This window comes from Homalodisca vitripennis, chromosome 6, assembly GCF_021130785.1.
Source record: "Homalodisca vitripennis isolate AUS2020 chromosome 6, UT_GWSS_2.1, whole genome shotgun sequence".
Lineage (NCBI taxonomy): Eukaryota > Metazoa > Arthropoda > Insecta > Hemiptera > Cicadellidae > Homalodisca > Homalodisca vitripennis.
Window position 1 is genome coordinate 110,633,406 of NC_060212.1, and position 12,398 is coordinate 110,645,803.

At 33.6% G+C, this 12,398-nt stretch overlaps 1 protein-coding gene across 2 annotated transcripts in view; it reads right to left on the reverse strand.

Annotated features, from left to right (window-relative positions):
• The window catches only part of LOC124364724 (endothelin-converting enzyme homolog), a 47,827-nt gene that overhangs the window by 31,826 nt on the left and 3,603 nt on the right, over positions 1-12,398 (reverse strand). For both annotated transcript variants that reach the window (XM_046820420.1, XM_046820419.1), the window contains exons 2-4: positions 8,626-8,821; positions 5,185-5,328; positions 979-1,071 (exon numbers count right to left, since the gene is read on the reverse strand). In XM_046820420.1, the coding sequence (XP_046676376.1) occupies positions 979-1,071; positions 5,185-5,328; positions 8,626-8,821 (433 nt within the window). The remainder of the gene's footprint in view (positions 1-978; positions 1,072-5,184; positions 5,329-8,625; positions 8,822-12,398) is intronic.

The following is a 12,398-nucleotide window of genomic DNA, read 5'->3' on the forward strand; positions in this document are numbered from 1 at the left end:
TTAATATATTATAAAAAATAAATACTAAATAAAGTGTATTCTCCATTAATATGTTATACTGAAGATAACTTAAATAAACAAGCTGTATCAAACATTTTTTTTATTTTTATTTATGAGATGTATATAAAAATTAGTTAACAATTATATGATCACTTCATACAAATTTACAGATAATTAAAACTACACCAAATTTCATTAATTTATCTCAGTATAAAATATAATTTGGGATATTTTACAAATTGATATGTTTTTTCTGTAATCAACCGTTTGCTCAGGATTATTAGTAGAAGTCAACTAAATAGGGCTGAGCTGACATTAAATAAAAATAGGTGCTTCCAGCTCATCTAGGTGAATTAGGCAGTTTTGTGCCAACTGAAATATTATTAATTTATTTCTCATGGGATTTACATGTACTCAATATCTCAAAAACCATTCGAGATATAAAACAGAGAGTGGTTTTAGACTCTGGGGGTCGCGTTTAGTGAAATTGTCCAGAAATTTTCCATAAGAGCTATACCACGGGGACAACTACATTAGGCTGATTTTGTATTCTAAATAATACCTAAAACACTGATGTAAAATAAATATTAATAAACATGTAAAGAATACTACTAAAAATAACCAAGAAATTTAGTCTAAAACAATTCAGTTTTATTTAACAATAAACTAGTACTTAGTTATTTACAGCTCATTTACAAATAAAAGCATAGGAAGTTAAAACACAGACGATTCTATGTTTTATAGCATTTGTAAAATACTATAAAAAGTTGGTTCACAACTTGTCACAAGAAAAATATTGATTTTTTTATCATTTTGGTATAGCACAAGTGTAAATTTTGTTGTGCTTTAAATTTAAAAATAATTAATTTATGAATGTCTTTATATACACAAAATTTGTAAGCAGATATTTTTCACACCCATTTATATGGACAATTAGATCAAAAGGGTTAATAACAAAGAAAAAATATTTATAGATACCTGTGGAATAGTTGCTTCTAGCTGAGGTTTAATAATGAGTTTATAGTCTTTTTTCTGGATGCTGTCTTGCACAACATCTGGTGTGGGAAGCTCCTGCAATCATATCATAAAGCATAATTTAATTGTGTTTATAAGATTCAGTTATTACACTTTAAACTCAAATAATGATTTATACCCTTTGGATAACTCTATTAGGACAATATAAGTATATAGGTCTATTTTAAATGCACACCACTATATGTTTTTTAAAGTTGCACTGAAATGCTATACACATAGAGTAAAAGTTTGTAAAGTTGAAAAAAGAGTTGTAATTTACTAAACAAGAGAATTTGTTCTCATTCCACAGTAATACCATTTTGATAATGAATAAAGAATAAAGAATGATTTATTTTCTCATTTTCTTACAGGTTACATACATACATCAATACATAACGGTAAATTAATATAATGGAGTTATAATTTCCTAAATCTTGCCAGGTTTGACTGCACCATTACAAAAGACGGGAAATAAAAAATTACTTCTTCAAAATACCTATAAACTAAATTTATAGTTAAAATTAATATAACCTACATCTAAATGCGCTTAGGCCTATACTTAACAATAAATGAGAAAATATAGGGCCTCCAAGGCTAAGCCTGTTTGGAGGTTCCTTATTATATTTTAACACATAAAAAACATCAGCAAACAACTTAATTTAACAATTTAGATCTCTCTTGAGGATATAAATTAATGTTAACAATAAAAATGGCCAGAGCCAAGAACAATTGGAAAACAAGAAATGAGCTAATTTAGTACAAATGTAAATGTAATAGTAATTAAATTAAATATCTAAAAGAAATCAATAATAACCAATATCATAAAAACATAACATTAATGTGAATGAGATCAAAAAATATAATAGCGAAATGGTTTATGTAATGAAGTCGCAATTTTTGCCAGAAACTGAGTTTATCAAAGAAGAAGTCTATAGCGCTACTGACCTTGTAGCCTAGTCAAAGAATTCTCTGGATGGAGCTGAATTGGAGATAGTTGCGGTTATAATGTCCCGAAGCAAATAAGTGGTGAGATCTAGTGGTAAGGAGGGACATGAAATCAGATTAGCTCAAAAAAAGAGGGCAGGTCACTACAGATTTGAGAACTCTATAGATGAACGTAATATCAGAGACTTGTCTTCCAACCTTGAGTGGATGGAGCCTGTAGGCCTTCATGCTGACCAGAGCAAAAGTTTTGAGATTTCTGGCTGCTGAATTGAAATCTACTAATAAAGCTCACATGGTGCGGTGACCACACCACGAACCCAAAGTCAAGTAGCTGCAGGACAATGGACTTGTAGAGAAGAAGTGTTCCATAGCTGAGGCCATGCCCAGAAGTCCGTACTATCAGGCCAAACATACAAGAAACTCTTCTACATATTTCATCCACAAGAAGACTGTAGCCAAAAGTAGAATCAAGAACTATGCCAAGGTCTTTAGTTGAGACACACTGCTCCAACACCATATAAGGGTAGTAGAGGGAGTATTCAAACTGAATGGTAGTTGCACTTGTATTACATATCATTAGCTTGGTTTTAATCACATTGATATACATTTCATTATACTGGCACCAATCTAACACACTATTACGACCCTGTTGCAGTGCCAGACAGTCCACGTTGGAAGTGACTTTGAGAAACAATACGTCGTCTGCAAATAACAAAAAAGAGTCACCTGTGTGCTCGTTGATGTCATTGATAAATATTGAGAACAATAATGGGCTGGGGTGTGAACTTTGGGCCACACCAGATGTTAGTATAAAAGTGTCAGACGTATTATTGGCAACATGAACAACTAGTCTGCATTCCAAAAGATAACTACGGAACCAGGACAACATCGTACGTAGTTTTAGAACATCAGCAGATTTGTTACCGTAGGTCTCTCCACTGTAAAGCCACTTGTTCAACAGTGATAATGTTCTTGAACAGTGATTGGGTGATTTCCAGCACTAAACCTTCAAAAACTTTGCTAAGTATGGAAAGGATCACAACTGGTCAATAATTTGTAACATCCTGGATGTTAACAAACTTATTAACAGGCACAAGTTATACCTCCTTCAGAACATAAGGGAATATTCCTTTACACAGGCTCAAGTTGATCATAAAAAGAACAATTTGGTCTAATTCAACATAACAACACGTCAGGACTCCGGGAGTGATAACATCAGGACTACAGGCCTTGGAAGGATGAAAGGTTTTTGTGTATTTTTGACAACTCTGTCATTGAGATATCAGAGAGGGTGAATGGAGTGTGTGATATTTTTTTACACGCAAGAAGGTGTGTATGTACACAGAGGAACATATAACATTTCACTTGGTTGGGTTGAGATAGAACCACCTATTTTGGTCATCCTTGGGATAGACAATATATGATTCAGATCATTAACGAAGCTCCAGAACACTTTAATATTTGAAGAAATCGCTGAGTCTATCAAATAGATTCACATATGTTGACTTACAAGCCCTGGAGAGAGATCGACACTGCAATTACAAAGACAGTTCGTCTTTATTTTAATTCCATTTAATGGTATTACATTTATGAAAATAAAATTAATTAATAGTTGATGACTAAAAAGAAAACAAAAACTTCTTGTGTATTTATTATTATGGAGCATTTATTTCTATTTTATATGAATTTAAGTTTAAGTTAATAAAAGTATACATTAACCTACAATAAGCATTGCAGAATGTGGGTTTATGTTAATTTCAAAATAAGAAGTTTAAAACAAAAAACATAATATAACATTTTACATTTTGTTTTATACTTGAAATAAAAAAAATATTTTTGCTGTTGAAAATAATAGTTTTTCTAGTGTCTATTTGATTAATTATGCTATTAAATAAACTTAATAACTGAGATGAGATTTGAAAGTTTTTTTTTTAAGAAAAATGGTACTTCTGTAGTAACAGGATTTATGACAACTGCATTCATAAACATTGAAAAAATACAATTAAATATTTATTTTAAATTGATCTAACCCTTGAATCACTAATGAATCAGAAATGCATGTTATTGAACATTAAATATATACGGGTATAAATTATCATGGAATTTTAGTGACGGGAGCTTATAAATAATTGCTTCAAGATTCTTGTACATTGTAGCCCATTATACATGTAGGAATAAAAATAATAATAAAATCAATCCAGGTAATTGATTTATTTTGATGTACCAACAAGTTATTTAGTATACAGTGTTCCGATTTACACATTTAAACTTCCATGACATGTTCATTTACTGGCCAATCATTTTATGTACATCTTTTTCAGGTATTGTCATTTTTATTTCGACTATCATTCTGCTTCTGTGAACATGAGACAGTTGTAAATTTTGCACACCATTCTTAATATTCTAATTATAAAGTGTGTAAGTGATTGGTCATTCAATGAGCATATTGGAAGCTAAAACGTATAAATTTCTTTCTGAGACCAGCTGATGATTTATTTATATTTGAAACCATTAAACCGTTTTTTGTTGATCACAACTGCATAATAAACACCAATGTTTGCCATTAAAATACACTATAAAAATATAAAAATCAAGACAACTGGCATAACTAAAACTAACTCTTACAAGAGATTGCTGCTACAGTTCTGCAAAAGTTTATTTTTATGCAACACATTTCTCATTTTTTAAGTTTAGAAATAAATTTTAATTAATTATCATAACCATTTTCAATTACTGATTAAGAAACCTCTCATTTAAACCTCTCTACAGTACAAAAACTTAACAACTATTAATCAGGGCCGCATTTACAAATTCGGCGCCCCTAGGCCTACAGACCAAAGAGCGCCCCCCCCCCCCCAGAGGACTCTGATTACACTGACGTAGAAATCCAGCAAATTTCTTAATTACGTAATTTTGATGAAAGATAATTACAATAGTATATATATATATCTTATATATATATAAATCTATATATAAGTGTATTAATTAATGCGGTACTGCTATTAATGGCAAACATACATGACATGTATAAACATTACCCTAACTAAAATTCTCGAAAACTTGTATTATTGACTCTATAAAAAAAGTTAATGGGAAATGGATATGCCATATGCAAGTACAACTTCCTTGGAGGATTTTTACCTATTCAGTCAATATTAAATTAGCATACTAATTTAAATTATAACAAAATTGTGTCAGACATTAGCAGCTTTTACAAGTACTTACTGCAAGTAGCTCCAAAATATCAAATTCAATTGATATCCGGATCTCTTGAATGAGTTGAGCTGATTCAAAATGATCCATGTAGTCGAATACTCCAAAATACTCCAAGGCTTTTTGTGTTGTTTCCATGAAGTTTGAGAAATTGTTCTGAAAAGTGCAAAATTATTAAACACAATAATATTGGGATTTATTTATTTGCTGTTATCACAATGAAAGCTAGTTGAGAGGGTCAACTAGAATGGATAGATGAGGATAGTATCTTCTTATTTTCAGTCATCTTACTTTCCTACTTCTATCATCCAACACATCTAGGGAGGGGTGTCCAGAATACATGTTTCTGGGCGTTAGTGTCAATGGAACACATATTCTTGTACATGTACATCATTAAGCCCCCAATATCGGCTCCAATTCTGAGTATGAACACATACTTAATGACTTTATAGCTCGTTATAGTTATGTCATTGTCATGGGCAACCTGAACTTGAACTTGACTCAACCTCCTACTCACGACCAAGCATATTCGACTATAATGTTTAAATCTTGTAACGAAACTACTCCCACTTCAACCGTAACTTTACTTTCCATACTGTTACAACCGAGACTTGGCTATCTCTGATACGAGCCATGTGGTTCACCACAGAGAACTTTCTGCCCCTAAACTTTCAAAGCATAATCTCATCTTTTGCACCTATAAACTCTAAACTCCAAAAAATATGTCAAAACTCATCACTTATCAAAAATACAGTGACGTAGCTGCTCTTCTTGATGCTGATGTTCTGCTCTGGCATGAGGTTACTGTCACCAATGATGTGAATGATATGGTTATCAAATTTAACTCTTTTATAAACGAATCTCTAAAATCCCCGCCCCTTGGATAAATGATTTCATAAGAGACTGATAGAAACAAAGAGACTCAGCTTTCCGAAAGGCTAAGAGGTCAAAGTCTACACACAATTGGGCTACTTACAAATGTCTCAGGAGTCATATGCAACAGCAGATCATAAATTCCAAAGTTAGGTTTTATTACAGTACTCTGTCCAAGCAACAGTCCATGATCTGTGAAACAGTTTTAAGAATCTATTAAGGGTAGTTTTATTGGAAAATCCAATGTCAACTACCCTGTTCCTTTTGATATAAATAAAATTAATGATTATTTTATAAATATTTCACTAGATCAATCTGTAGCTCATGACTACGTAGGTGAGCTGAGGGCTAATCCTCAGGAAGCATTGGTGGCAGGTTCTGGTTCATACCTGTGAGTGAGGCCAATGTACTCGATCCTTTTTCGAGGATGATCAGGGGCTGATAATAATACATCCCTTCACACTTTCTGAAATCACACTGTGTGTTATAATACGAATTTTCAATTCTTCATTGAATTCTTCTGTTTCCTCTGTTGTTTCGAAATATACTCTAGTTAGCCCATTGAAGAAATCTTTTAACCATTCAACTCCTTCTGAACTAGACCCAATAAATAGTCTATCACATCTCTCAAAATATCTTAGAGTAGTTCACTAACAGATTTCTTCTTTCCTCAATAACAATAATATTTTGAACAAATCCCAATCAGGATTCAAGTCTAACCACAGTACCACTACAGCTTTATTGAAAATCACTGATGATATCCACTTGGCAATGGATAAGAGGCTAGTGATACTTTAATACTATTTTATTTTTCAAAGACCTACTTCGTCTACTTCCCCCTTCTCCTCATCAAATTAAAGAAGTATGGTTTTTCTGATGGTTGTTTTAACTGGGTGGAGTCTTACCTCACTGGACATCAGCAATGTGTGAAGGAGAGGTATAATATGTCTAACTGGAAAACTGTTACAAGGGAAGTTCCATAAGGCTCTGTCCTTGGACCCCTTCTATTCTCACTTTACATAAATTATATTATTTCAATCGTAAGGCATTCAAATATTCGCCTTTACACGGATGATTTACAAACACACGGTCACTGTTTACTTAACGAACTAGACATTTTTGTTTCACTAATCAACTTGTATATAGAAGCGATTAACTTATGAGCTAAACCATATGAACTGAAACTGAATAAAAATGAGATTCAAGCAATGATAACAAGTAACTCAAAAGTAATGTATCATTTTAACCATGATACCGGACTAAAACTTAAACAGTCGAGAACTAATTTACCAAAATAAACTGAAAAATCTCATACTGAATATGAATATAAACCTAAAATTGTCAGACCATGTTATGATAATGTGCAACAAAGTCTTTGCTGGCATCCATAGTTTGCTTTAAATTTGCTATTCAATAATAATTATAGTGATATTGGTTAAGACAATTATGTATAATGCCACACTTTGACTACTTTAACTTGGTGTTCAGTGATGTGACTGTTGAGCAATTGCGCAGAATGCAACTTGCTCATTGCGCAGAATGCAACTTGCTCAGAACTACTGTATTAGACTTATTTTAAATATCAGATGTCTTGAGCACGTTTTACAATTTTTCCTGTAGTTGTATGAGTGACAACAATACTACAAGAACTACAACAATTCCATATTCTTTCCATTCTATATTCAATTATAGAATGGAATAAGAGCTAGTCTTGAGAGCTGTGCCCTGCAACAGTGACTGGCGATTCTAGTGAGAGACATTCAAAGCAATACTGGACACTGCTCAGTCCTCACATTAATTACTCAGTGACTGCGATTGGACTAGTCCTAAGAGCTGTGCCCTGCAACAGTGACTGGCGATTCTAGTGAGAGACATTCAAAGCAATACTGGACACTGCTCAGTCCTCACAATAATTACTCAGTGACTGCGATTGGACTAGTCCTAAGAGCTGTGCCCTACAACAGTGACTGGCGATTCTAGTGAGAGACATTCAAAGCAATACTGGGCACTGCTCAGTCCTCACAATAATTACTCAGTGACTGCGATTGGACTAGTCCTAAGAGCTGTGCTCTGCAACAGTGACTGGCGATTCTAGTGAGAGACATTCAAAGCAATACTGGACACTGCTCAGTCCTCACAATAATTACTCAGTGACTGCGATTGGACTAGTCCTAAGAGCTGTGCCCTGCAACAGTGACTGGCGATTCTAGTGAGAGACATTCAAAGCAATACTGGACATTGCTCAGTCCTCACAATAATTACTCAGTGACTGCGATTGGACTAGTCCTAATAGCTGTGCCCTACAACAGCGACTGGTGATTCTAGTGAGAGACATTCAAAGCAATACTTAGCACTGCTCAGTCCTCACAATAATTACTCAGCGACTGTGATTAGATTAGTCTTGAGAGCTGTGCACTGCAACTAAATGAACAATAATTCATTTGATTGAATATTTCTTACTTTACAATCCACATAGTAAAATTACCTGGTCTCTTATATACTAAAGGGAGATGCAGGGTATATGAGTATAAGAAAATAAGTACAACTCATTGACTATTAATGGTAACTCTGTTAACTCACCTTACAGTTTGTGTAAGCTGAGTAAGCCACGCGAAGGTCCTCGGGAATCTTATCTGATGGTTTGTGCCTACACTTTTTGTTCCTCTCAGCAGCAGGTCGGAAATGAGAAGATGACCAGTCAGGTACTGTGATTGCCATTTGGAAAAAAGAGGAATTGGTAGAGTCCACATCAAGTTGGAGTCTGAACAGTGGTTCACTGTAGAAGAGTTGTATTATTAGTAAAATTAACCAACCATTACTCGTAGTTATGTAACTCGTACTATTATATAAAAAAAAACATTCAAACCATTTGCCAAAGGGCTTGGTTTTAGGCACTGTTTTATTTATTGTTGCATTTAATGATTTTGATTTCAGTTTGCTCTGTATGTCTTGTTTGCTGATGATACTACTCTTCTAAATCATCATAGTAGACTTAATGGTTTCATAAAACAACATAAAAATGCAGTGAGGTTAACAACTGAGTGGTTTCAGGCTATCAGACTTGTCATAAATAATTAAAAAAACAGAAAATATAATTTTGTTCAATGGACAAAGCTATTTACAACTGTTTTAATCATGTAAATATAGTAGGCATCTTCTTAGATGGAAGAAAAGGCTGGGAAAGACATATATATAGGTTTTTAATAATTTAGTAAGAGTAATTTTCCTGTTTGTGTAAATTGAAACTCTGTACAACTGAAGAAATGGTAATAACCTCCTATTATGCCTTTTTCCACTCCCACTTAGTTTATTATATTACTTTATGGGGGAAAGGGTCTTCATCTGCAAGAATAAACCAATAAGAATTATAACAAATTTTAAAGAAAGGGGATCTTGTCTGCAAGCTTTCCAGGCACTTAAAGCCCATTGCCTTGCCTTGTTTGTACATATATAATTGTTTATTGGATGTGAAAATAAATCTACAAAATTACACTGTTGCCATTTGGAAAAAAGAGGAATTTTATATACACTTATAAAACTTGAAAAAAGTACTTGTTAGAGCCAGAAAAAACAGAAAGTTGTCATTTATACAGGGTGATTCATGAAGTTCTCCCCCCACTTCTACAGCACATTGTACTAGTAAAAATAATGAAAAAAAATTATGGTTGCCTGTAAAGTCGGTTTTACGGGCAAAGATTTTACGTGACAACGTCTTTTTCTCGGTAGAATATTTATTGATATGAATATTATTAAATTGCACAATAGGAACAAGGAATTGAATGAAAATAAGAATTGCACAAATTTTAACTATAGAAATATATTTTGTTTACTAAAACATTGTACATAATTTGAAATTAATTAAAATTTGTTATTGTAAATGGTAAAGTTGAATAAAACATTTACTAAAATTGGAATTTGAAATTCTTGCTAAACACAGTTAAATTCTAACTTCGCGCGTGGTGTTTGTTCGGTTTAGTTCGTTTGTTTGGTCGCACTGTTATGACAGGTTAGAGGTTATAATTTGTTATTTTAAATGTTTGACTAGCAATACGCGCTGTTTCTTCTCAATCGACTGAATTACGATTGATTGCAGAGTGATTTAAACTAATAATTTACTTAACACTATCAACATTTGTCAATAGTATGACATAACCTATAAACTCAGTTTCTCAACTTTTGTGTCAGTCTAACAATTAATCAATCAATCATAGTTTACGATAATGAAATATCAGTGTACAATTATTTACCTTTATTGTTGTAGTTGTTGTAAATGACGAATCTAAGCACTCCACATTTTCACTAATAAACATAGTTATCTGCTTTATCCCGTGCGGCGGACCCACAGTTATCTGCTTTATCCCGTGCGGCGGACCCACTGGACGGGCATCGTAACGTTACCGGGCGTTACACTTTTTCATGAGTGACTCCGAGCCGCAACCTAATTTAAGACGTTGTCACGTCAAAATGTTATATAAACATAGGTACGAAAACGCTTCGTTAGCGAGTTACAGCTAGCGAAAGATTTCGCCTGAATTCCTGGGTAAAGAGTAAAATAAAGCCATACTGAACTTTTGGAAAGGTTAATTAAATAAGAAATATCGTGGATTCTTATGTATTTTTACCTGATAAAGCTAATAAAATAGGTTTCAGAACTGTACCTGTAGTAGTTTTTGAGGGATTCAGGGTTAAATGCAAAAAATTGGGGCACGAAACAATGTTTTTTTATGTTTGATGTACAATAACTTTGTTAAATTGGTAATAAATACATAAAATCAACAGACATTAATTGTAGAGAATTTAATTCTAAGAAAATTGATATAATCAAAGTCTAAAATAAAACAGAAATAAGTACCAAAAAATCGATTTTATTCAGTATAATACATTACTAGTTTTAAGCAAAATTAATCAGGTTGGGCCAACCGTACGCACCTTTTTATAATAGATGTTCGAAAATGAGGCCATCATTATCAATACATTTTGCAGCACGTTTGTGTATTGCTTTTGTTGCGTTTCTTAATTTTTCAGGACTTCCCTGTATCTGCACAGCCGAATCCATAATACGGGCAATTAATTCATCACGAGAATTCACTTTTGTCTTGTATACAATGTCTTTCATCCATCCCCAGATGCAATAATCCAATGGAGATAGATCTGGTGATCTTGGTGGCCAAGGGTGAGGCCCTCCACGACCAATCCAGTGTCCAGGAAATTGATGATTTAAGTAAGCAGAAACGGCACGTGAAAAGTGGGGAGGTGCTCCGTCATGCTGGAAGTACAAATTTTGTCTGAGATGTAAAGGAACATTCTCTAACAGCTGCGGCAACTCTTCTTGAAGGAAATGCAAATACAACTCAGCATTTAGGCGTCCAGGTAATATGAAAGGTCCAATCAGCCGATTGTGCAAAAGGCCACACCAGACATTGACGCTAAATCGGTGTTGAAAGTTCTGTTCCACTACCTCATGTGGATTTTCTTCTGCCTATGAGTGTTCATTGTGCAAGTTATTGACACCATCCCGAGTGAATTGTGCCTCATCCGTAAACAAAATACGCTTGTAGAGTTGATTATTAATATTCAAAAAGTTGCAAAACTCCAAGCGAAGCGGACCATCCCCTAGCTGTAGATGTTGAACCTTTTGTTTATGAAACGGATAAAATTTGTTTCGATTAAGTGACCTCCACACCGTTGACTGCGAAACTCCTATCCGCCTAGAAATACGTCGTGTACTTACACCTGGACTGCGATGAACAGCATTAATAACAATATCATCATCAAGTTGGACAGCTCGTTCATAATTGGTTCTAGTACTTGGTAGTGATCCTGTTTCCCGAAGAGTACGAAAAGTTCCTGAAATTGTTTTGGTATCTGGAATCCTCCTATTAGGGTACGTAGTTCATATACTTCTACAGCAGCTCTAGCATTACCATTACAGTAACCCAAAATAAAAACCATATCAGCGTATTCCTCTGATGTAAATAAGTAAGGCATTTTTTCGCTAAATAAACAATCGAATTATAACTCACAGAAAAATTGCATTTAATAACACGATTCACAGAACCCGATCTCCTGCTGTAGCTTGCAAAACACCACTAATACACAGTTCTAACGTAACAGTACAGAATACCATTGTTGATCAGCTGTTATTCGTGCGTTACCAACTTAGAAATTAATAAAACAAAAAACTGCATTTCGATGATTAGTAAACAATAATGGGAAAATGTTTGCTTCATTGACAACGTAATAAAACATGATATTTTTATTTACAAGCAAATTTATTTAACAGTTAATCTTGTTTTCTCAATTTATCTCATCATTAAGGAACAAACATTTTGTTTTTGTTTTATTTTAACTAA